At 46.0% G+C, this 23,254-nt stretch overlaps 2 protein-coding genes across 4 annotated transcripts in view; one reads left to right on the top strand and one right to left on the bottom strand.

The window, feature by feature from the left end:
* The window catches only part of CCDC91 (coiled-coil domain containing 91), a 1,919,235-nt gene that overhangs the window by 927,926 nt on the left and 968,055 nt on the right, over positions 1-23,254 (top strand). The gene's annotated exons all lie outside the window — the stretch shown is intronic.
* Positions 19,753-20,919, bottom strand: LOC147733904 (uncharacterized). Its single transcript, XM_086953571.1, has one exon. The coding sequence runs from the start codon at positions 20,917-20,919 to the stop codon at positions 20,074-20,076; it is 846 nt and encodes a 281-aa protein (XP_086809697.1). The 3' UTR covers positions 19,753-20,073.

Raw genomic sequence — 23,254 nt, 5'->3', positions numbered from 1 at the left:
TAAAGCGCTCTGACACCTTCGGGTAAAGTTTGCGCTATATAAAATTGCATAAATAAATAAATAAAAAATAAAAAACCCTACTAGTCTGTTCTTATTCAATGGCCAATTCGGATATTCATTTTTGTAATAAATCTTTAAGGCAGCGAAACATAATGGTAAAGTAGCCTAGGACACGAAAGGTAGTAAAATTCACATTCTCATATCTTAGTTAAAATCATGTTCTAAAGTTCATAAAAACGGAAACTTAAACTCAGACTATATATATAGTATGATATAAAAGCACTTTTGCACTTTGCACTTTATTATGCAGAATGTTTGCACATATGAATGTTTACACATCGCACTATGCACTTTATCATTAAATAATGTCTCCTACAAATTGGATCCCAATCAATCAATGAATGTTGAAATACGATTCAACACAATGTAATGTTTTGTTTTAAATTATGTTTGTTATATATATTTCTCTTGGGCTGTGCCACTAAATACATTGTATGGGTGACTAGTCTTTTAATTATGTAGCACATTTTTGTGAAGCATCAATTATACATGTATTTGTACAGTCATGGTTTTTATCGATTGACATTTGTGTCATTAGCAATTTGATTCGATATCAACAATGGTATCATTACTTAAGCACATGCATATAGCATTTCAATGTTTAGCAATTATTTGTAAACATTTCTCATTATGGCAACAATGTATATGTCCTATTCCAAGATGGCGCCCAGTTTTCACCTTAAAATATAGGCGTAGGCAATATGTGAGTCCTATGTCCATTTCCATGCATATATTTTTGAATTTGGGCGCGTTATTGTGAAACGAACACTATATATATGTATTGTGGTCCGCACTCCCGCTAACAGTGAGCAAGGACGCTCTCTCCGAAACGTGTCTGTTCGGCATTTTGCACCCTGCTCCTTATGATCAAATAAAAAGCAACTAATAACGCAAGACTGACTTGGGCGTATCTTTTGTGTCCACGCGCTGGATTCTGCGCTTGGTACTTTGGCGCGGCTACCGGCTGGATTGTGATATATATATATATATATATATATATATATATATATATATATATATATATATAATTATATATATATATAGTCTGAGTAATTCATGGCGTACTGAAGGTTGCTACTCTGTTTAGAACTGAGCGATTATCTAACTGACCAAGTTAAAATTTAGAGGTTCTTAAATTCTGCCCTGCATTAAACCTAAAAATGGTTTAAGTGAGGTGTACCATTAGGCATATACCCACCACAGCATTTCAGAACACATCTAACAGAATGAAGAATGTCATAATTTATGAAAAGGTTCTCCTTCACATTCTGATGTATTAGAAATTTTTTAATTTAGATCTACGCACTTTTATGGAAGGATCTACTGCCTGATTCGAGTTTAGATCGGCTGTATTCCCAGCAGTCATTTCTGCAATAACAGTACAACAGCTAGATAACTCTGCCATTCCTTTGACTTTTTTGCTGTCACGAAAATTAATAAATGCATTAAGCCCACGAAAAAACAAACAATGAAAAGTGGAAGTATTTTGGCAAATACTTCTTGAACATCATCTTCAGCATCTGCACGAAAAACACAGTAACTCATTGAAAAATCAATGGGCACACATAGTATAGTTCCCTACAGCAAGGGTGAGATTTAGAAAACATAACTCCCAATTTGAGTAAAAATGTGACAAAAAAGGCTCCTAGTAAGACCCAGAAACAAAGGACACTCGAACCATCTTTTTTAAAAAGCCTATTACTCAAAGAGCATTATATACACTCTGCAACCACAATAAAAGCTATTAAAAGTGCTCGAACGATTTTCCAATTCGAAGGTATTAGAAAGCTGCCTTTCCCCTCACAAAGAATATGAAATAAAGTTGCAGAACACTTCACAACCAAATTAAATAACCTTCTGCCCACCTGTGATCAGACGTACCCACATACAATTGCTTAGAAATCAGATATATTGGTAATTCACATTTGAACAAAGGTGATCCCATATCTGAACTCCATCTACAATAACTTACAAAGATGAGTAGGATGTCCCTGTATCTGTGCACCCAGCAGATTTGGCTAATCTACACAAGACATTCCAGACCATCTTAAAACCTGAAAATTATAGAAATACACTAAACAATAATTCACTCAAGAAACCCTCCTTTGACAATTCTGATTTCTCTAATAACAGTCTTTCTTGTGTATACTGTATGCCTTTATACTCTTAGAATGACATGTTTCACCAACTCAATGATAATTTAAAATCTCACTCACTGTTCTATCCATCCTCAAGTGGGGATGGGTGGCTGGATGGACTTGAAGCTTATCATTTGTCAATAAAGATTTATTTAACTCGATCCTTATAAACCTTTCTACAGCCTTTGACCCTGTGAATTACTTCACCCTTCTAACAAAATTGAAACACCAGGATTGACAACAATATTCCCTGGCTGGCTTTTATCTTAAGCGAGACATCACAAATAATACAACTTACTTCTTACTGCACATGCACATACCTGTTCAACTGTGGGGGTAGACACGCCTCAGCCCTATCCCCTCTCAATGTTCCCATGGCACCACTAACCACCTGCTACAACTATGTTGATTACATCAATGTTCCCATGGCACCACTAACCACCTGCTACAACTATGTTGATTACATCATTTTTTTTACAAACAAATGGATTCCTCCCACTGAATCTCCTGCAACATCTACAATCGGTAGTAGTTACTTTTTTATTTTTATTTATTTTATTTCCACAGTATCACTACAGGAGAAACAAACAAATTAGACCAAATGGCCATAATAAAATAGACAAACAATACAAAAGAAAAACATTGAATCATGCATTCATATAAGCAGAAAAGCCCCCCCCCCCCATATATACAGTCCTAATTTTCGTTTTCTTGCCCCCTTTATAGAGTACAAACTCAATTCTAAGTTGGCTAAGTTATACATTTTGGCACGCCAACACTCAAACGTTGGCGGCTCAGGCCGTAAACAGTCGGAAGCTATACATAATCGTGCAACAGTCATTGCAACAAACAAAAAATAGCGATATTAAAAAAAAAAAAGTTCCCCTTTTTTACAAAATGCCCAATCCCTAGAAGCATACGGCCGGTGTTACATTAAGCAAAGTCCCAAGGATATTTGATGAACATTTTTCAATATCATTCAAATAATTACTCAACTTAACACAACTGAAAAATATATGGATACTATCTGCGTTGTCCCCCACACATCAAAAACATTTACCGTCATAACGACCCCCCCCATTTAATCATATGCACAGGGGAATAATATAATTTGAATACAGTTTTGAAAAACTGTGCTTTTAAATTTGCGGATAAAAAAAACTTTGCTAGATCTAGCAATTGCCTCTTCTATAGATATGTCAGATTCTTCCAGAGTTTCAGCCCATTGTGCGTTATGTTTCTCCAAATCATCCATTCTGAAAGAAGATAGTATTTTATATAACGTACCTATTTTTCCCTGGGACCTTAAACCCTCAATAAGTGGGTTTGGTTTCAATATCAAATGTTTGCGACTGAGAAAGTCACCCATTTGGAGAAATTTTAAAAATTGAAAGTTAGGCAAGCTATGGTATATAGCAAGTTAGCCCTTCTAAATCAATTAACTTGCATATTTTCCTCCAGACTTTAAATGTAGCTTCCAAAACTTTAAATCTGCTCCTTGTATAGTAGCTACCATCAATTTCTTTGAATAGACATTGTTTTGCCTCTGACCCTAAAATTAATTGAAATATTGATGGGGCCTCTGCTGTGTTACCCACATCCTCACCGGTCAATAATACAAGCATTTTTTGCAAAAAATAAACATAATAATAAAAAAGAAAATCAGGTATTGCCAAGCCCCTCCTCTTGGGATTGGAAGAGTTATAAATATACTAGCACGCCGAGGTTTCCGGGGGCCCAGAGAAATTTAGAGCAAAGCGATTGCGAGTTTTGCAGTTTAGTTACCGATATTTCAAGGGAGATTGACATAAATAAGTATTGTGCCCTGGGAAGAAAATTCATCTTTATAATATTGCCTCTACCTATTAGGGTAAAGTGAAATCGGCCCCATCTCTCCAAAGAGTCGCTAATGTTACACAGTAATGCCTCCCAATTAACATCTACTAATTCTGTCATTGATGTCCTAATTTTTATACCCAAATATGTAACTTCACTGACCACTCTGGGGTCTTGTAATACAATGTTATCGGTACATAAGAGTTGCGTTTTTGCAACATTCAATTTATAACCAGACACCTGGCCAAATTCAAGTGCTAACTGCTCGATCACTTGGAGTGCTGTAGCCGGATCATCTGAAGTCATCGCTGTATCATCTGCATATGCAAATACTGAGTGAGGAACATCTTGTACAATAAAAGGCCTAATCAAATGACTTTTACATAGCATATCAACAAACGGGTTTATGTATAGAGCATAAGTCATCCCCATTGCAGCTATTCTAGCAACTGATGAAGCGTACAGGAACTGTAATGCAGTCATAAAGCCTTTCTGAAAAGTTAGTTTAGTTGTATTAAAAAATATATATTTCTTTTACAATATTATATCTCAAAGAAAGAAATGGACATTAAAATTGTTAAAAACATTATGTAAATTTTACACCATTTTATTTATTTATATTCAATTTGTTAAGCGCACTGTCACCTTGCAGGTATCCTGGCGCTGAGCAGCTTAAAAGGTAGGAGTGGGTCGGGCAGTTGTCTAATTCTTAGGGAAACAGCTAGGTTTTAACACATTTCCTAAAAGGGAGAAGTTCTTTGATTTGCCTAATCTCTATTAAAAGAAACAAATAAGGAAGTTCTAAAAACTTTATAAATTTTCTGATAAAACTATAATTGATTCACGAAAAACAATACTTAATAGCCTTGCGAATAGACCTGATTTGATCCATGGAAAAATTGGACCTTTCTACTAAGGTCAAGTTACAACAGACATTGACAGAATAAGTGCTGGATGAATTCATCATAATATACACAGATTTTGCATCTTATGGATGTCACACACAGTGAATTCCATGCACCCTCAAATTGAAAAGTTGGAATATACATTAAACAAAATCCTAAGTATTTATATTTACATTAAAGCTCAAGAGATGATGTTCTATGGATCTGTTTTGGGGTTGCATAAGAAGTCTATAATATTTTCCGAGTGGTGATAGAACTTTAACTACAGGGAGTCATTTAGTCTGGGAGCGACACCTGACCCTCCTGGTAGGTCGCTCCCCCTCCACACAGCTCCGCCTGTGTGCCCCTGCTACCGCTGCCGAGATCCCCTGGTTAGTGTGCTCAGCCTCCATCTTCTGTGCCACTCGGCTTCCCCCTCCTTGTGCCCCAATTGTGTTTTCTGTTCCACTCGTTCTGCCCTCATTGTGACCCGTTTTTCTGTTCTGTGCAGTGGCGGCAGGTGACATTTGAAAATGGATAGGCGTAACATTATTGCCGTAGTGCTTTTACTGTACACCCAGAGTGAAACACAGCACCTGCACTCTGCAGCCAAATTCATAGTGCAGCCAACCGTAAAATAAAAGACGTGCAAAGATTTACTTGGCACTCGCAAAGCAGAATCCTGCAAAACACAGGTGGAAGGAGACACAAGGAGGGGAAAGGAAAGAAAGGAAGTGAAAGTAAAAAACACGAGGGAGGAACAGAAAGGAAGTGAAAGCAAAAAACACGAGGGAGGAACAGAAAGGAAGTTGTAGTATCGCTCTCTAGTTGCCGCACGCTGCGTGGTGACGCAGCGCGCAGCGGCCATCTTGGATTTCACCCGCGATCTAAAGTCGGAGAGCACCGGACGCCCGGCGCTCTCCTGCTGAGACTAATTAAAGATAAATAGTGCACCTCAACCCCTGAGTTCGAGTCTTCTGTGGGGGGCTACGCAGGCAACTTTACAGTGGTGACAAGGACGAGATCCTGAAAAAAAAAAAGGAGGAAAAGACACCGGGCTCACGAAACAAGAGGAGTCCCCATGTGGAGCAAGATCGAGAGGGGCCATCAGCACAGCAGGAGAGCGTGGCAGGGGATAGCGCCAAGCAGCGCAGGCTACCAGAAAGAGCGGGACTTGCCAGGTACGGAGGGCAGAGGACCACAGCGGTGGAGTGAGCAATGAGCCATTCTCACTGGGACCCCATCTTCCTTAAGGGCAAAGAGGAGACAGGACAGCCAGACACCACACCAGGAGGCTACGGCCGGGCGCAAACACCCAGAACACGTTTAAGGCCCTGGCGGAGTTGGGCGACACGCAGAAGGGGGCGCCGGAGGGCCCCAACCGACTCAGGCGCAAAGGGAGAGTGCAAGTTCGCCGGGCAGCCCGAGGGGACAAGGAATAGAGCCGGAAAGACGTGCCGAGATGAGTGCGCAAGCGTCATCGCTCACGACGCCTATTCCGTTTTTGCCGAAACCGGAGGAGCCGGTGATGAAGTGGGAGGACTGTAGAGAATACTTCATGAATTACATAGAAGCCCTGGAAGTCGAGAATGGAGAAGCCTTCCCCAGCAAGAGGAAGAGGAGAATACTACTACACAACTTGCGCCCAGAAGGGATCAGGGTCTTCCAGAACCTTGTACCCACCCCCAGGCCTGCGGCAGATGATGATGTATTCCACCACGCAATAGAGGATTTAAACAACCATTATTGGCCCGCAGTGTGCCCGTCCATAGATAGATACAATTTTCAGCAGAGAAAGCAAGAGCCTGGTGAATCGATAGACGACTATGTAGCCGCGCTGAGGAAACTGGCGATCACGTGCAACTTTGGGGTCCTGCATGACGAATTTATAAAGGATCAAATAGTTATGCACACAACGAACAAGACCGTGCAAAACAAGCTATGGGTGAATGGTGACGCGACGCTTAAGGAAGTGATCGCCATGGTGAAAAAGGCAGAACTGTCAAAAAGATGTGCGGACACAGCGAAAAGAGAATCCACCCTGAGGCCCATGGTAAATAAGGTTGATTATGCAGAAGTGGCAGAGAGAAGCAAAGCCACGGCCACAGAAGGAAAGGCACCTAACAGATGGACAGGGAATCCTCCCCAGCAGAGAAGGCAGGACAAGGAAAGTACGAACACATGCTACCGGTGCGGGAGCCACTCGCATGCGGCGCACGACAAACGTTGTCCGGCTTTCCGCGCGAAGTGCATGTACTGTGGGACAGTAGGACACTACGAAAAGGTATGTCGACGCAAGATGAGGAAACCGACAGTTAAATATGTGGCACACGAGCCGGATGAGAAAGAAGAGAGAGAACAAGACGAAGACGACAATGTACTATGTGTTGTGGACCAAGTACTAGGCATTGACTGCAAACTTTCCAGGAAACCACAGTGCGACATGGTATTTGGAGGGGCACCGATTAAGATGATAGCAGACTCAGGCTCTCCAGACACCATTGTCCAAAGGACGGTATGGAACGAGAGTTTCAAACCTAGTCTAGGAGCACGACTAGAACCTCCGGACATTAGGCCAGTCACCTATACGGGAGAACCAATTCCAATGGTCGGATATCGAGCCTTGAAATTTGAGGTTAAAGGCCGAAGTGCTGAGTGCAAGTTGTATGTGGCAGAGAAGGGCCCCTCGGTCCTAGGGTGGATGGACCAAGGAGACTTGGGAATACAATTGGACCCCGGAGGAGACATGCATGTGCTAATGACAAGCTCAGAGAACACGCCCAACTTCGAGAGGGTGAAAAGTGAGTTCCCTAAGGTGTTCGGAGGGTCGATAGGCAAGCTAGTGAAGTTCACACATCGGATTGACCTCAAGGAGAACACTATGCCGGTCTCCCACAAAGTCAGGAACATACCCATTGCGGTCAGGGAGGCAATGCAACAGGAGTTACAAAGGCTGGAAGAGAATGGAATCATCGAATCAATAAATTGTTCCGAGTGGCTGGCGCCCCTAGTGGTGGCCATGAAGCCCAACGACAAAGTCTGTCTCTGTGTAGATCTACGCGAATTGAACAAATGCATTGTCGTGGAAAGGTTCCCACTGCCACGAATAGAAGAGATGCTTGCGAGAACAAAAGGGATAAAGTGGTTCCCCACCATTGATCTCACCTCTGCATATCACCTGATAGCTCTGCACTCCACGAGCAGGAAGCTGACGTAGTTTATAACACCCTTTGGATGCTATCAGTTCCGACACATGCCTTTCGGACTTGCATCAGCGGCAGCGGTATTCCAGAAACTGATGCATAGGTTGTTTAAAGAGATAGAGGGAGTGCAGTACTTCCAAGACGACATAATGGTGATGGGCAAAGACCAACAGGATCACGACAGGAAGTTGAACAAGGTGCTCCGGATCCTAGAAGGCAATGGCCTCACGGCGGAATGGGAAAAATGCCGTTTTGGGATGACGTCTGTCACGTATCTGGGTCACGAGATCGGAGAACAAGGCATCACACCCAAACAAGCCAATGTTTTTTTTATTTTATTTTTTTTTAAAAACCTTTATTGTACAGTTCAATAAAATTACAAGCACGGGCCAACAACCTCAGGGGCCGGCCGCCACACAAGAATAAGACCCATTATATTATCAAATGACATAGCTCTTCAGCCGACAACCCTGAGGTCCGGCAGCGAATCAGGATAAATATTGTATTGAACTCACAACACGTTACAGGATAAGACAAAGGTTCCATTTTATGTTTAACCCCCCCCAACCTAAAAAGCAAGGAAAAAGAAACAGACCTATCTGGTGCCATACATTCAAACACTATGATAAAGTGAGCAGGTACAAAAATAGAATAATCACAGATCAATTTAAAGGGAACGACCGAGACGCCTGCGCTAGCCAGCACAAAACAGGATGTACGACAAAGCAATCTATAACCCAACGCAGTCGCCCGCCCACTAATTGACGCCAGGATAGAAAAAGAAGTACGGTTACCAGATACTGGAATACATACAAAATCAGGATAATAACCCAACGTTATGGAAGGAGAGCGAAAGGAAAGCGTGAGATAAAGAAACCATAAAAACTAAACTAACTAACAAAACTATAGACCCATCCCCCCGCCCTGCACCCCTGCATGTGGCTTTCGCCTAACCCCAACTAGCAGCGTGCCTGTTGCCCGACTAACTAAACTACAAAAAGTAAAAGAAGAATGGAGGAGGAGAATGTCATACAAACTCCCGGTCACCTTTCCCCCGCCTGAAACGAACAACCCCTGTCCTAAGACCACAGAGTACTCAAAAATATTATAGACAGAGGTAGACAGGGGAGACGTTGAACACCGCCCAACCTCCCGCAAGCATTACGTTGACGAATCCCTTGTCCTGTAAAGCCCCGAAATCAAACCCAGACCAACGGTCTCATCCTTGAGCCCTCCGATCTTTCATGCGGACTCTGTCCGGTAACACCATCACCGCCCCAGGAGAGTCAAAGTTCGTAGGAAGTTCAATTAAGATTAATATGAGACCAGTCAAACACATTGAGTCTCTGCAAGCATCCCCCACCGGTAAGATCTCCCTCATCGACATGCAGTCCGGATATCCTTTCCTCCGTAGATATAAAAGAACCACAAGGGCTGGAAGGGACGGTAGTGACTTTCGGTTTTTGCTAGTCGTAGTCTCAAGGAGTGAAGAACCAGGTAGCTCCACAACAATCGGCTGCAATGGTGAATACAGCGATACCCCCAGAGAAACAATTCTGCAAACAGGTCAATGGCGTCAAGACTTTATCGTGCACGGGGTCTCCATCCTCCTTTACTACGGGCATCATGGGAGAATCAGTTAGTTGAAAGTCATGCAATAGAACAGAGCCCAGAATCAGTCGCCCAGTTTCGATGTCGCCAGAGATCATTTTATGGACAATGGTCTCCAGATGCAATTGAAGTGCCCCGATGGCGGCCATTACGGTCTTCAAGGACGGCTCACAGTTCGTTCGATCCGCCTCCACTCGCTCGGTTCCAAGCATGGGCGGGTTCCTCAGAGAGCTGGGTCTCTCCGGGAGAAGAGGCAAGAGCGGAGAGGACGGCAACGGAGGGTGCATTATCGGTCAGCAGTACGCCACTGCGAGCGAGGGCCCCGGCCCAGCAGACCCGGGAGGTGGCGACTGGGACCCCGTCCCCCCCCACAGCCACAGACGAAGCCTATCACCACTCCTTCAGTATAAAACAGCCCAGACGCTTGCCACTAAAAACAGGCCAGGATAACCTCCACTGCAAGAGACCGGACCCTGTCTGAGTCCTACGGACGATGTTATTCAAATGCAACCCGGTTGGGCAAGTACTTGAGGCCCCGGCTCAGAAGCTGGGTTAGGCCGAGATCTTAAACACGACACAACTCCGTCAATCCCGGACGATAAAATTCTCGGGACCCCACCGTCGGATTCAGAAACAGTTCATCCACATGGGGGTCGGGCGTAAAATCAGGATATCTGGCAGGATCATCAAGCAGCAGACGGAGGTCGGCGGAGCCGGGAGCCTATGCGGCCATCTTGGTTGCTGCGTAGCTCCTCCCCAAACAAGCCAATGTTAATGCCATATGTGAAGCTCCAGCACCAAAGAACAAAGAAGAGGTGAGGACCTTCTTGGGGATGGCTCAATACTACAGCAAATTTGTGCAACACTTTGCCAATAAGACGCACCACCTGAGGCAGCTCATAAGGGACAAAACGTCATTTGAATGAAATGAAGAGGCTCAAAAGGACTTCGACACAATAAAGGAAGACATCAGCAAAGGTGTACCTCTCCAAGGATATAACCCTAAGGGGCACTCGGTACTGAAGACAGATGCCAGTGAAAAAGGGCTGGGAGTGGTCCTTATGCAGGAAAGGAAGGACGGAGTATTGGCGACGCTCAGCTTCGCGTCAGGTCCCTATCCCCCACTGAACAGAAATTCAGCTTAATAGAAAAGGTGATGGTAGCAACAGTGTGGGCTATGGGGAAGTTCTGACAGTTCTTGTGGGGCACTCAAGATGGGCCACAAACCCCCTTTTAAGGTGCTCACGTTGAGTGGCCAAGAGAGGAGGTGATTTTGATAGGGAGAGTATTCGGGATTGCCTTGGGGCTGTTTTTCATTGGTTCCATCTAAACAGCCTTAAGTGCAATTCCGACAAGTCCGAAGTACTCTTCTTTGGGTGCGACACAGAGCCAGATTGGCAGACTTGGTGGCCACTGGATATGTTCCCTCCGTCCTGCTCCTCTCAGGTTGCTAAGAATCTGGGGGTGAAGATGGATAACAGGCTTACCTTGAAATCCCAGATCCTGGGGGTGTCGGGCATGTGCTTTGGCATCCTTAGGATGCTGCGGAGGTTCCTTCCTCTGTTATCCGTGGAACACAGAACGCTGACAGTCCAGGCTCTGATTGGGTCCAGGTTGGATTATTCCAACGTTCTTTACCTGGGCCTTCCAGAGTACTTGCTGCAGCGGCTTCAAGTGGTGCAGAACGCCGCTGCCAGGGCAATCTTCGGCCTTAGTCGGCGCTCCAGGGCCTCGGGCCTGTTGGCAACTTTACATTGGCTTCCTATTGGCAAGAGGATCGCCTTTAAGGCGCTGACTTTGGCCTACAAAGCTCTTCACAAGGGGGGAGCTAAGTACCTCCAAAAGAGACTGGTCTTTTACCATCCGACCAGGTCTCTGAGGTCGGAATCCCTGCACCTTGCTGTTGTCCCCCGGGTAAAGAAAGCGCGCCTTGGAGGCCGCTCTTTTGCATTGCTGGCATCTCAGCTGTGGAACTCTTTACCACTGGCCCTGCGGGGATCCACTAGCCTGCTGGCTTTTAGGAAAGGCCTTAAAACTTGGCTGTTCACTCAGTAGCCGGTCTTCTGTGAGTCTCTGGCCCACACTTCTTTTAGTCTTTTTGGTGTTATGTTAGTATGTTGCAGTTGTGTCTCTTTCTCCAATAAAGCGCCGGGACACTCTTTTTGAGTAGCCGTGCGCTATAGAAATAAATAAATAACATAACATAACATAACATAACATGCCAGCGCAACCCCCTGCATCGCTAAGATGACGTTGAAACTGCTAGACTACAGGTAGGATGTAGAGTATATCCCAGGGGCGAAGAACAAAGTAGCCGATTACCTCAGTAGGGCCTCAGCAATGAAGGAAACTCCCAGCGGGACGGACGAGAGTGAAACCCTGGTGGCTTTCACTGAGGATCCGGAGAGAGTGATAAGTGGCCAAGGATGGACTAAAGCCTATGAAGAAGACAGTGACCCAAGAGATGTCAAGGAATGTCTTATACACGGATGGCCGGAAAAGAAACATCTCCGCGCGACACTTAGAAAAGTTTACGAAGTGCGCGAGGAACTGTCCATAGGAGATCAGGGGGTATTCGTGTACAGAAGGGACAAAGTGGTTCCCCCGACATACTTGATACCTCACCTGCTAGCTGTACTACACGAGGGGCAACTGGGGATCGTGAAGACCAAGATGAGAACAAAACAGATGTATTGTTGGCCAGGAATGGACATTCAAGTGGAGAGGCATGTAATAGAATGCGACCAGTGCCAAAGAGCGGACAAGACCCTAACTCCTCTGAGTCAGCTTTGGGGAGGTTTACCAATCCGATAAATCCCTGGGAAGAAGTATCGATAGACATCCTTGGACCCATACTAAACACCCAGGGCACTCCAAAATATGTATGTGTCCTGATTAACAGGTATTCAAAGTGGCCTGAAGTACATATACAGGAGGAAATGGACACAGAAACGGTTCTCCAATTTCTTGCGGCCACATTCCTCAAGGAAGGCATTCCCCGAAACATCCTGAGCGACAATGGGCCACAATTCACCTCGGAAAAATGGTACAAGTATATGGAGCGTAACGGGATCAAGACAAAACACACGTCAGTATACCACCCTGCTGGCAACGGCCTAGTGGAGAGGTTTAAGAGGGTTATAATGGGATCCGTGCAAGCAGCCATCTCGATGGGTAAAGACTGGGAAAAAGAAGTACAGAGCGTGTTGTGGGCACATCGCATAACGCCCACCAGCACAGGTTACAGCCCATTCCGGATCCTGAGAGGACGTGATCCCTTCACTAAGGATAACCTAGCGTGGAAGGAGAAAACTGTCATGAGTAAATGGTCTCCAGCAGTGGTGCAGCACAACTTGGAGAAAGCCCAAAGGCTATACACAGAACATTATAACAGGAGACGGAACGTGAAAGAAGCATCCCTGGAAAAAGGGGAGTGGGTCAGGGTCAAACTGGCCATGTTACAAAGGAAAGGGGACAGTAAATACAGCCAGCCCTTGCAAGTGAAGGAGGTGTACGACAGAGCAGCCTTGCTCAGTGATGGAAATGTCTGGTCCCAAGACCGCATGTCCAAATGCAATAAGATTTTGAAATGGACCAACGAAGAAAGAAGGAGATCATCGCAAGACAAAGTCCCACCTGAGGGTGAGGAACCACAGGACGAGAGAGGAATGGACCCTGGGGTAGGAGTGAGCAATATGGAGTTTGAAAATGAAGACAACCCCCCAACAGGAGAACATCAGGGAGAGGTGAGAGAGACTCCGAGAGGGGAGAGCCCTGGGGTAAAGCGATGACAGGGTGAGAAAACCAGAAGAGAGCAGCCCCATGAATGACATCACCACTCCGGTAAGATCACACGGACAGGCAGAGCGGTGGTGAAGCCTGCCAGGTTCCGAGACTTTGAACTGGGGGATGGGAGATAAGATAGAATTGTCGAGAGACTGTTTATTTTCCTTTGAAATGTAAAAGGGGGCGATATGTAGTATCGCGCTCTAGTTGCCGCACGCTGTGTGATTATGCAGCGCGCGGCGGCCATCTTGGATTTCACCCGCGATCTAAACTCGGAGAGCACCGGACGCCCGGCGCTCTCCTGCTGAGACTAATTAAAGATAATTAGGGCACCTCAACCCCTGAGTTCGAGTCTTCTGTGGGGGGCAACGCAGGCAACTTTACAGAAATGAAAGTAAAAAACACAAGGGACAGTCAGGAGAGGTTCCTCCGAAAGCCACCGGTTCCCCAGCCTCCTACTCTAGAAGGCCTAGGGATGGAAGGGCACCCCTGGCTATGGGTGGGTGCAAGAGAGGTGGTATTAAATGCTTGCTCAGTGTGCGTGACAAACTACACAAGACAGGGGCCTCATTTACATATTTTAGGAGTCTTAAGGCTGAGCTACACGATCTCAAAATAAATGTGCAGGAAATAGCTGTATCTGTCCTGTCCTCTTACGCAGAAATACGAGCAAGAGGCACCCTGCACTCCGAGAAGTAAAAAAAGGAATTATGCGAAGAGGGTCGCGTGCCATGCTGAGGGTTTTTAGGGAACAGCTCGCCTGTGCTGGAGAGCGCGCGCAACGTCAGTTGGCAAAGAAGGTAATGTGCAGGACGAGTAGGACACAAATAGGCGACTGCGCAGCAACACTTGTTGCTGCATTTCCAGTCACTTTTGAACTGTTTAAATTTTAAACATTTTTTTGGGGAGTATAATCAGCAGATTATGCAGCAGATTATGGATTAGGTAGCAAATGCCGTAAATCCATAACTATGCAAATAAACCTGCAGCACCCCAATCACATTTCATTGGTCCCTGCTTGAATCTCTGACACATATGGTCAGATGGGGTAGAGAAAGGAAGATGAATTGATTCTGTGGTTTCTTTTCCAAAGCTATTATCCATGGCACACACTGCGTACACCTGTAAGAGGCGATGACCCCCCTTTTCTACATAATCATTCATAGAAGGGCAGGGTGCTGTTGCCTGGTCTCAAGAGTCACGGAAACTCGCAGAAGAGAGCTCGTCTCTCTTAATCTACCACAAGTAGCCATCTAGCTGTTCATAACCAAGTATCATTTTCCTCTTTATGCAATATTTACGTTACTGCAGTGAAATAAGGCATTGTCAGCTTTGTGCTCCAGCACTGCTGACAAGGACATCAAAGCGCAGCTAAAGTTTAGACTTCACCTCACGATGACACACAAAAAAAATTATTCTTCAAAAATATAAATAACTCTATGCACAGCTCCAACTCAGCAGCTCTGTATTCGCAATATGTTTTACCGTACAACATCAACCAAACCTATGCAGTACATTACACACTATACATTATCAACAATATTGCTAATGTAAAAGATACTGCAAAGGCTAAAAGAGGCCCCGCGCGATGATTACCATTATCTTTATTCAAGATGTTAATATAGTGTTATCAGTCACGGGAGGGAAGTTGGAGGGGGTGGAGTTCGTCCGAGTGTGGAGGGAGCGGGACTGTAAGTAAAATAAAATGTTAAACTTTAAACTTACCTTGCTTGATCCCACTGCTTCCTCGGGTTGGATTTACTGCCTCAGCTCCAGCTTCTCCCGGCCGGCCGGGCCTGCGTTCGACCAAGGCAGCCTGCCTCCCACTCCCCTAAGCCAATCACAGCTGCAATGCCAGCGTTGTGATTGGTGCAGCCGGACCCCAGCCGGGCGCCCGTAGGCCAGGGAGTCATTTTTTCTATGTAGGCTGCATGCAGCCTACATAGAGAAAAAGAGAGAGTATGGCAAATGCGCATGACTGGGTGGTCGGCCCTGGGGCCGAACAGTCACTCAGCAGCCAAAGACATTGTGTTAGCCACTCCCCCTGCCTACGAGGAGGAACGCTCACTCACCCGCCCCCAACCAGGCACTCCAGCTACTTCTGCTTTCTCGCAGTGCGAGAAGCAGAAGCATGAAATGGTAGTTTTACCATTTCATGTTTCTGCTTCTCGCACTGCGAGAAAGCAGGAGGGCGACACCCTCACGCCCCCATTGACCAGCCGCCACTGGTTCTGTGCCACTCGTTTCCCCCCTCCTAGTGCCCTATTTTTGTTTTCTATACCACTCGTTTCTGCCCTCATTATGACCCATTTTTCTGCTCTCTGCCACTCGTTTTCCCCCTCCTGGTGCCCCATTTTTGTTTTCTGTACCACTCGTTTCTGCCCTCACTGTGACCCGTTTTTCTGCTCTGTGCCACTCGTTTTTCCCTCTCTGTGCCCCATCTTGCTTCTGTGTCACTAGCTCCCCACCCCCCTAGGCACTCGCCACTCCCGCCTCCCAGCTGCTCCTCCCTCCCACCTCCCCAAATATTCCTGATGCTGCGCGGTGAGGTGAGGACTGGACCCAAAAACCTCCGCTGCATACTCCTCAACACCCACTCCGCACGCAAACACGCTGTCGAGCTCTGGGATCTGCTCGACACCTCCGCCCCAGACTTGGCCTTCCTGACCGAGACCTGGTGGAACAACTCCTCGGTGCCCGACATCGCCATAGCCATCCCCAACGGGTACAAGATCACCCGCAGGGATCGCGTCAACACCACCCTCAGGGGGACACTCGTCTATAGACCCCCCAGATCCTGGGCCCAGTTCAGCGACTCCATCGCTGACCTCGCCAGCAACCAGGCACTCGCCTCCATGGACTACATCCTCCTCGCTAACCTCGGCCTCAGACAACTCATCACCGCACCCACCCACACCGCCGGCCACACGCTGGACCCCGTCTTGTCCACAAGCACCCACGTCACCTTCAACCACACCACCGAACTCCACTGGACCGACCACCGCTGCATCCTTTTCACCTTCAAGAAACCAACCACGCACCACCGCACCCAACAGCCGCCTCGCCGATGCTGGAGCAAAGTCACCGAAGACCAGCTAATCACCACCATCACCCAGAACCCACCCACCGACCCAGACACCGCAGCCCGCAAGCTCAGACAGTGGATCGACGACTGCGCCAACACTCTTGCCCCGCTCAAGAAACCCTCCAACAGCCACACCAGCAAGAGAGCCACCTGGTTCACCGACGAGCTCCAGACCTTCAAACGAGCATGCCGGAAACTGGAGAAGAAATGACTCCACGAACGCACACGGAACAACCACGCAGCCCACAAGGGCGCCACCCGCAGACATCAATACCTCATCAGATTAGCCAAGAGATCCTCATTCAAGGACCGCCTGGATAACAATGCACATGACAGCAAAGAACTCTTCAGCATCGTAAAGAAACTCCAACCCCAGCGCCAACGCCATCGACATCCCGCCCTTAAAAGAATTGTGCGACTCACTAGCCATCTTCTTCCACCGCAAGATCGCTGACATCCACGACTGCTTCATCACCTCGACTGCCCAGACTACGTCAGATTTCACCTCCCCTGCGAACACCACCAGCGCCAACCGTCTGACCACCTGGTCCAACATCAACGACGACAAGACACGCAAAGTCATGAACTCCATCCACTCAGGATCTCCGTCAGATCCGTGCCCACACCACGTATTCAACAAAGCAGACACAGCCATTGCACCCCAACTATGGAATATCATTAACATCTCCTTTGAAACAGCGACATTCCCAGAAAGCTGGAAATACGCCGAAATCAACGCCCTCCTCAAGAAGCCCAAGGTGGCCCCAAGGACCTCAAGAACTTCTGGCCCATCTCCCTGCTCCTGTTCCCGGTGTAGGTCATCGAGAAATTCGTCAACATGCAATTGGCCCGCCACCTCGAAGACAACAACATCCTGGAACCATCCCAGTCCGGATTCAGACGAAACCACAGCACCGAGACAGCCCTCATCGCCGCCACAGACGACATCAGGCGCCAACTAGACAACGCCAAAACCTCAGCCCTCATCCTCCTGGACCTATCCACTTCCTTTGATACGGTCTGCCATCGCACTCTAAAGACACGCCTCCAAGAAGCCGGAATCCAAGAGAAGGCCCTTGACTGGACCACATCCTTCCTCTCCGGCAGAACCCAGAGCATCCGCCTCCCACCCTTCCGACCCGAAGCCTCCGACATCATCTGCAGCGTCCCCCAGAGCTCATCCCTCAGCCCAACACTATTCAACGTCTACATGGCCCCCCTCGCACAAGTGGCCCGCCATCACTATCTCAACATCATCTACGCCGACAACACCCAGCTCATCCTCTCCCTCACCAAGGACCCACACACCACCAGGACCAACCTCCACGAGGGAATGAAGGCCGTCGCCGACTGGATGAGGAGCAGCCATCTGTAGCTGAACTCGGACAAGACGGAGGTCCTCATCCACGGACCCACCCCCTCAGCCTGAGACGACTCCTGGTGGCCGACCACACTGGGAACAGCACCAACACCCACCGACTATGCATGCAACCTAGGATTCATCCTCGACTCCTCACTCTCCATGTCGAAGCAGGTCAACGCCACAAACTTTTTTGAACATTTTGAGAACTTTGAACTAAAACGAAGAATGCTGAACTACAATGACCATGAGGCAATTGGGTAATCCGGCAAGGACATGTTCGCGGCTCTCCCACCCCCTTTTGTATTATATAAAATGGCTCCCGTGAGCCATGAGCTGACGAGCTCTGAGAGACGCCCGTGCACACCGGGAGTGGTAACAGTCCTGAGGAGATGACGGTGGCATGTCAAGCAACCTCTGAAAATATTTTTCCCTACTGATGAAGGTATTCAACTAGAAACACGTGTCTCGGGATATGATTTGAGAATATACGGGCATTGGCCACAAACTTTTTTGGAACATTTTGAGAACTTTGAACTAAACTGAAGAATACTGAACTACAATGACCATGAGGCAATGGGGTAATCCGGCAAGGACATGTTTGCAGCTCTACCACCCCCTTTTGTCTTTGTAAGGTAATGTTACCTAGTAATTCAAACAACAATATTATCTGTTGTGGAACAGCCTGGGCTTAAACTGGATTGTTTGAGAGGGAGTAAGTTGGAATTGATTTCCCCTTCAAATAGGTTGTTCATCAGACATTTTCAGAAAAGATTTCCTCTAGCATTCATCAGAGCAATCAGCTGGTCATTTTTGGGATTGTCGATTTGAACTTTTTTATACAAAGGGTGAATTATGGACACTTTCCAGGACTACTATGCAATTCGGCCTGAATGAAGTATGTTCGAAAATAATTTCAGGAGCAAAAATCTACAAATGTCTGGATCAGATTTTAAAACATTGATAGGTATCCCGTTGGGACATTCAGCTCTAGATGGTCTGGAATGTTTAATCAGACCAAGAATGTAATTTTTGGAAATTTCTATAGTGTGGGTGACATAATATGGTAAAACAAATTGATCAACTGGGTTGTTCACATAGAGAATATTGATATACGTATTGCATTTTACCAGTTGTATATAATAATCGGTAGCAGCTTGATCTGATGCCATGACCTATTAAGGAACAAAACGTTTTTATATTCTTGAACCTGGCTGTTACGTATGATTGAGACCAGGCCACTTGTTGACGGAGTGTCCATATTACTTTTATCTTTCTTTCATGGCGTTTCCTTTCCTCCTTAATCTGTATGTGACAAGAGAATATAGCTGGATGTTTTAGGAGGGCTCTAGGGTTTCTCCGATGTATTCTGTTCTCAGTAGGTAGCTTTCATGACCAAATGAGGATATATTATATTGGTGATGTGAATGAAATATAATTAAAAAGATAGATTCTTAGTTGTTCACAGTCATTGCACCAGTTAAATCAGGATTGGAGTTGTTGGAAATTGGTATTTTGTTGTGAGGTAGCAAATTAATGGTTCATTAATAAAGAATATCTTTAGGTAAAAGAGCTAACCCAATTTATCACATTTTAATTTTTCTGTGCCTGAGAGTCATTATTACTGTGATTGTTTATTGATCAAAAATCATGTTTCTACTCTATGGAAATTAGCTAAGGATTAGGGTTGCTCTCTTTCCTGGGTATAATTTTGTAATTCTTGCAGAGGGAAATGTAGGAATAGTGGAGCAATGTATAATCAATTATACCTTTTTTTTTATTTTTATTTTTTATAAAAAGACAAGTATTTATTTTGCGCCATGATCAGACTTTACAAATCGCAAACGGTGAAAAAAAAAAGTTGTCAAAAAAAACCCACTCGGGAATTCTCACTTTAAACACAACTACTGTAGAACCTGTACATATAATTAATCGCCACAAAAGTCCTCGCGTTTGTCCCATTCATAAATGTTTATCAAAAAAGGCTTCTTGTAGCAGCTGCACCCCTTGCCACAACTGTCCTTTGCTGGCTGAGTTCAAACTGTGGTAACCTGCAGCTGCCCTGTCACTTCTCTGGCTCTCCTCTCCAGCTAAGCTTGGTTTCCGAAATTTAAAACCTTCTGCCGCCACTTCCATAACCGCCGTTGGGTCCATATCCACCTCCTCCACTGCCACCGTAAGGGCCAGAGCTCCTTCCTCCACCGAAATTGCCACCCTTCATTGGGCCAAAGTTGGAGGACTGGCTGTTGTAACTGCCAAAGTCATTGTAGTTGCCGCCGCCGCCACCACCAGCACCAAAGTTACCACTTCCACCGCCATATCCGGCACCTCCACCTCCGTTGTTGTAATTATCATATCCACCGCCGTATCCACCCCCCTGGTTTCCACCATATCCTCCTCCGCCACCGCCACCATAGCCTCTGTTGCCACCGGAATACGGCGAGCTTCCACCATAACCACCGTCATTGCTAAATCCATTGTAGCCGTCACCACCATATCCCCCGCCTCGACTACCACCAAAACCACCACTACTATTCCCACGGCCTCCATAGCTTCCGGCTCCACCACCACGGCTAAAGTTATCATTGCCTCCAAATCCACCACCTCTTCCACCAAAGCTTCCAGAAGAACCACCACGACCAGTCTCCCCTCTCTGAGACACGGTTGCCATTTCTTGCTTGGAGAGAGCTTTGCGTACTTCACAGTTGTGACCGTTCACAATATGGTACTTCTGAATGACAATCTTGTCCACAGAGTCGTGGTCATCAAATGTAACGAAGGCGAACCCCCTCTTCTTGCCACTGCCACGGTCGGTCATGATTTCAATTACTTCAATTTTGCCATAGTCTTCAAAGTATTCGCGCAAATAGTGCTCTTCCGTGTCTTCTTTTTCAATTATACCTTTTGACTGAGATAAATGTGGGTTGTGCTGGTTTATCCAGAGGGAATATCCCATTCAATCCATTAAACCCTAAATCAAGAAATAATTTGGACAAATAATTGTGTGTCAATTGTCTATTATTGACCCATTCAGATGCTATTGGGGCAGCCACATTGAAAATACTATGCAGAAAATCTTCGACAAAGTGTAATTAATTTCCAACTAAAAATAAAGGTTTCTCATTAAAGTCCCTTTGTTATGATCAGAGGCATACTGCACCAAAATGTTTTTGAGTTCTTTTAATATCGAACAGCATATTGATTTCTTTATTGAAGGCGTTTGTTGAAAGTAAATGTTTAATATCAGAAATTGGTTGATTTTTGTGCAACAATTTCACACTACTGGAATGTGATCTTATTGCAATTTGTCTTAAGGATCTGAGATCCTACGCTATTGTGAATTACCGTCAAAAGGCCCCTGCTTGGATATCCCACTGGCGTTTTTTTGGGCAAAGGCCTCTTATATAGGATTGTTCCCACATTTAAAGGAATTAAGCTTCCAAGGTGCTTATAGGCAGACTGTGTGACAAGGTTGTTTTCTTGTAGCTCAATATGTCGATCAGTTCCAGTGATGTTCCAAGAACATAATAGTGGAATGTTATTTTAGGTGGTGGCACATCCACCCTTGTGGTTAGGTATGCGCTGATGATGTCCTGTTTGAAAATTTGTGATCTGGGGGCCTGATAACATAATCTGCGGGTCCCTATCCAGGTTCATGCTGATATTGATGCAAATATTTCGGAATATAAATTACGTTTTAAAATCAGTTGGCTGAGTAATTTCAGTTGAGTGATAATCATGGAATTTAAATTGGTTTACTGCCTCTCTTAAAAATAAAGAATATTTTTTTACAAACTTTGGGAAGAACTCAGGATACAGGATCAACTGTCGTCTATGTTCTTAGCGGTGAACCCTCAACCCCCCTAAGGAACTGTCCAATTCAAGTGGCCTGGGACGGCTTCTGATACCTGGGTGTTTTTATCTTGGCCTCCCCCGTGCCTGAAAAGGGACGTTACCCACTGGAGGGCACTCCAGCTCCCCCTGCTGGGATGTGTTGCGCTTTTTTTGAAATTATGGGTTTGCCCCGATTTCTGTATGCCCTGCAGAACCACCCGGACGCAGTCCTAGCTTGTTATTTTAAAGAAATTGAGGGCCTCCAGAGAGAGCTGTTGTGGGAAGGCAGGCCATGCATAGCTTTACAAAAAGTAGTATTTTCATGGTATGACAGGGGGTATCGCTCTTCCTGACATCAGGAAATATTATTGGGCTGCTCATCTAGCCGCAATTAACCTTTGCACATATAGACACGAGGATGACCCCGGGTATAGGATGGACAAGTGGCTACTTCCGGGGCGTGTAACTTTAATAGAGCCATGTACTCCCTTGCTGTAAAGACTTCACTCACAGGACCTACCCAACACGTCTGGAGGGCGGCGAACAAAAGTTTGGGGTGGGATCGGCGACTCACACAAACCACGCAACTGTGGGATGCCAAGCAGTTGGGTGTGCTCTACGCACCTCAAAAGGGTTTCTAAACTGGGATTTGATCGGGATCTCACGGATTGGGGACCTTAGGCTGTAAGGGGACGGTGCTGTCCTTTGCCACTCTACAGAAAGAGTTTGAGTTAGCGGATTCAGAATATTTCCATTATTTGCAGGTGCGACATGCACTAATGTCCAACCTGTCCAACGGGGAATCTCTATCGGAGACGGGATAGAACTTGATGATGAAGAATGGCAGGAGGCGTTGTCCTCCCCCCAAAGAAGTGCCAATCTCTTCCAGACTCCGCCTGGTGCAATCAAAGATCCTCCACAGAAATTTTGTGTCAGGGGCCAGGCACGTTAGCATGGGGAAAGCGTCTGATGGGATGTGCCGAAGGCAATGCAGCTAAGAGGGTACTATCCTACACATAATATGGGCTTGTGTTACTATCCAGAACTACTGGAAGGGGATACACAAATGTATAACTGATTTACTTGGGGTGGGGCTCCAACCAGAAGCAAAATGGTGTTTGTTAAATGTATGGGAGCCTACTGATGTGAACAACAGAGTGAAAACGTGGGTTACGCTGGGCCTGATGGTGCCCAAGAGGAATATTGCTTGACTGTTGGGTTCTGGTGTGTCGCCTATATTAGCTTCATGGAAGGCAGATCTGGATTGGTGCATGCTGTCTTGTCCCAGGTCAGAAAAACCAATATCCATGGGAGCGAAGATTGCGCCTCTCCACTCACATAGGGTATATCCACCTCTAGCCAATTAGGCACACCAATGGTAGACTGATACCCTCGGGGAGTGAAGAGACCCAGAAGGACCACCAGAACTTCTTGTAATAAGGAGAAGGGATAATCAG

The sequence above is a fragment of the Lissotriton vulgaris genome, chromosome 1_2, assembly GCF_964263255.1.
Source record: "Lissotriton vulgaris chromosome 1_2, aLisVul1.2, whole genome shotgun sequence".
In the NCBI taxonomy this organism is placed as follows: Eukaryota; Metazoa; Chordata; class Amphibia; order Caudata; family Salamandridae; genus Lissotriton; species Lissotriton vulgaris.
This window is presented reverse-complemented; position numbering and strand designations above follow the sequence as displayed.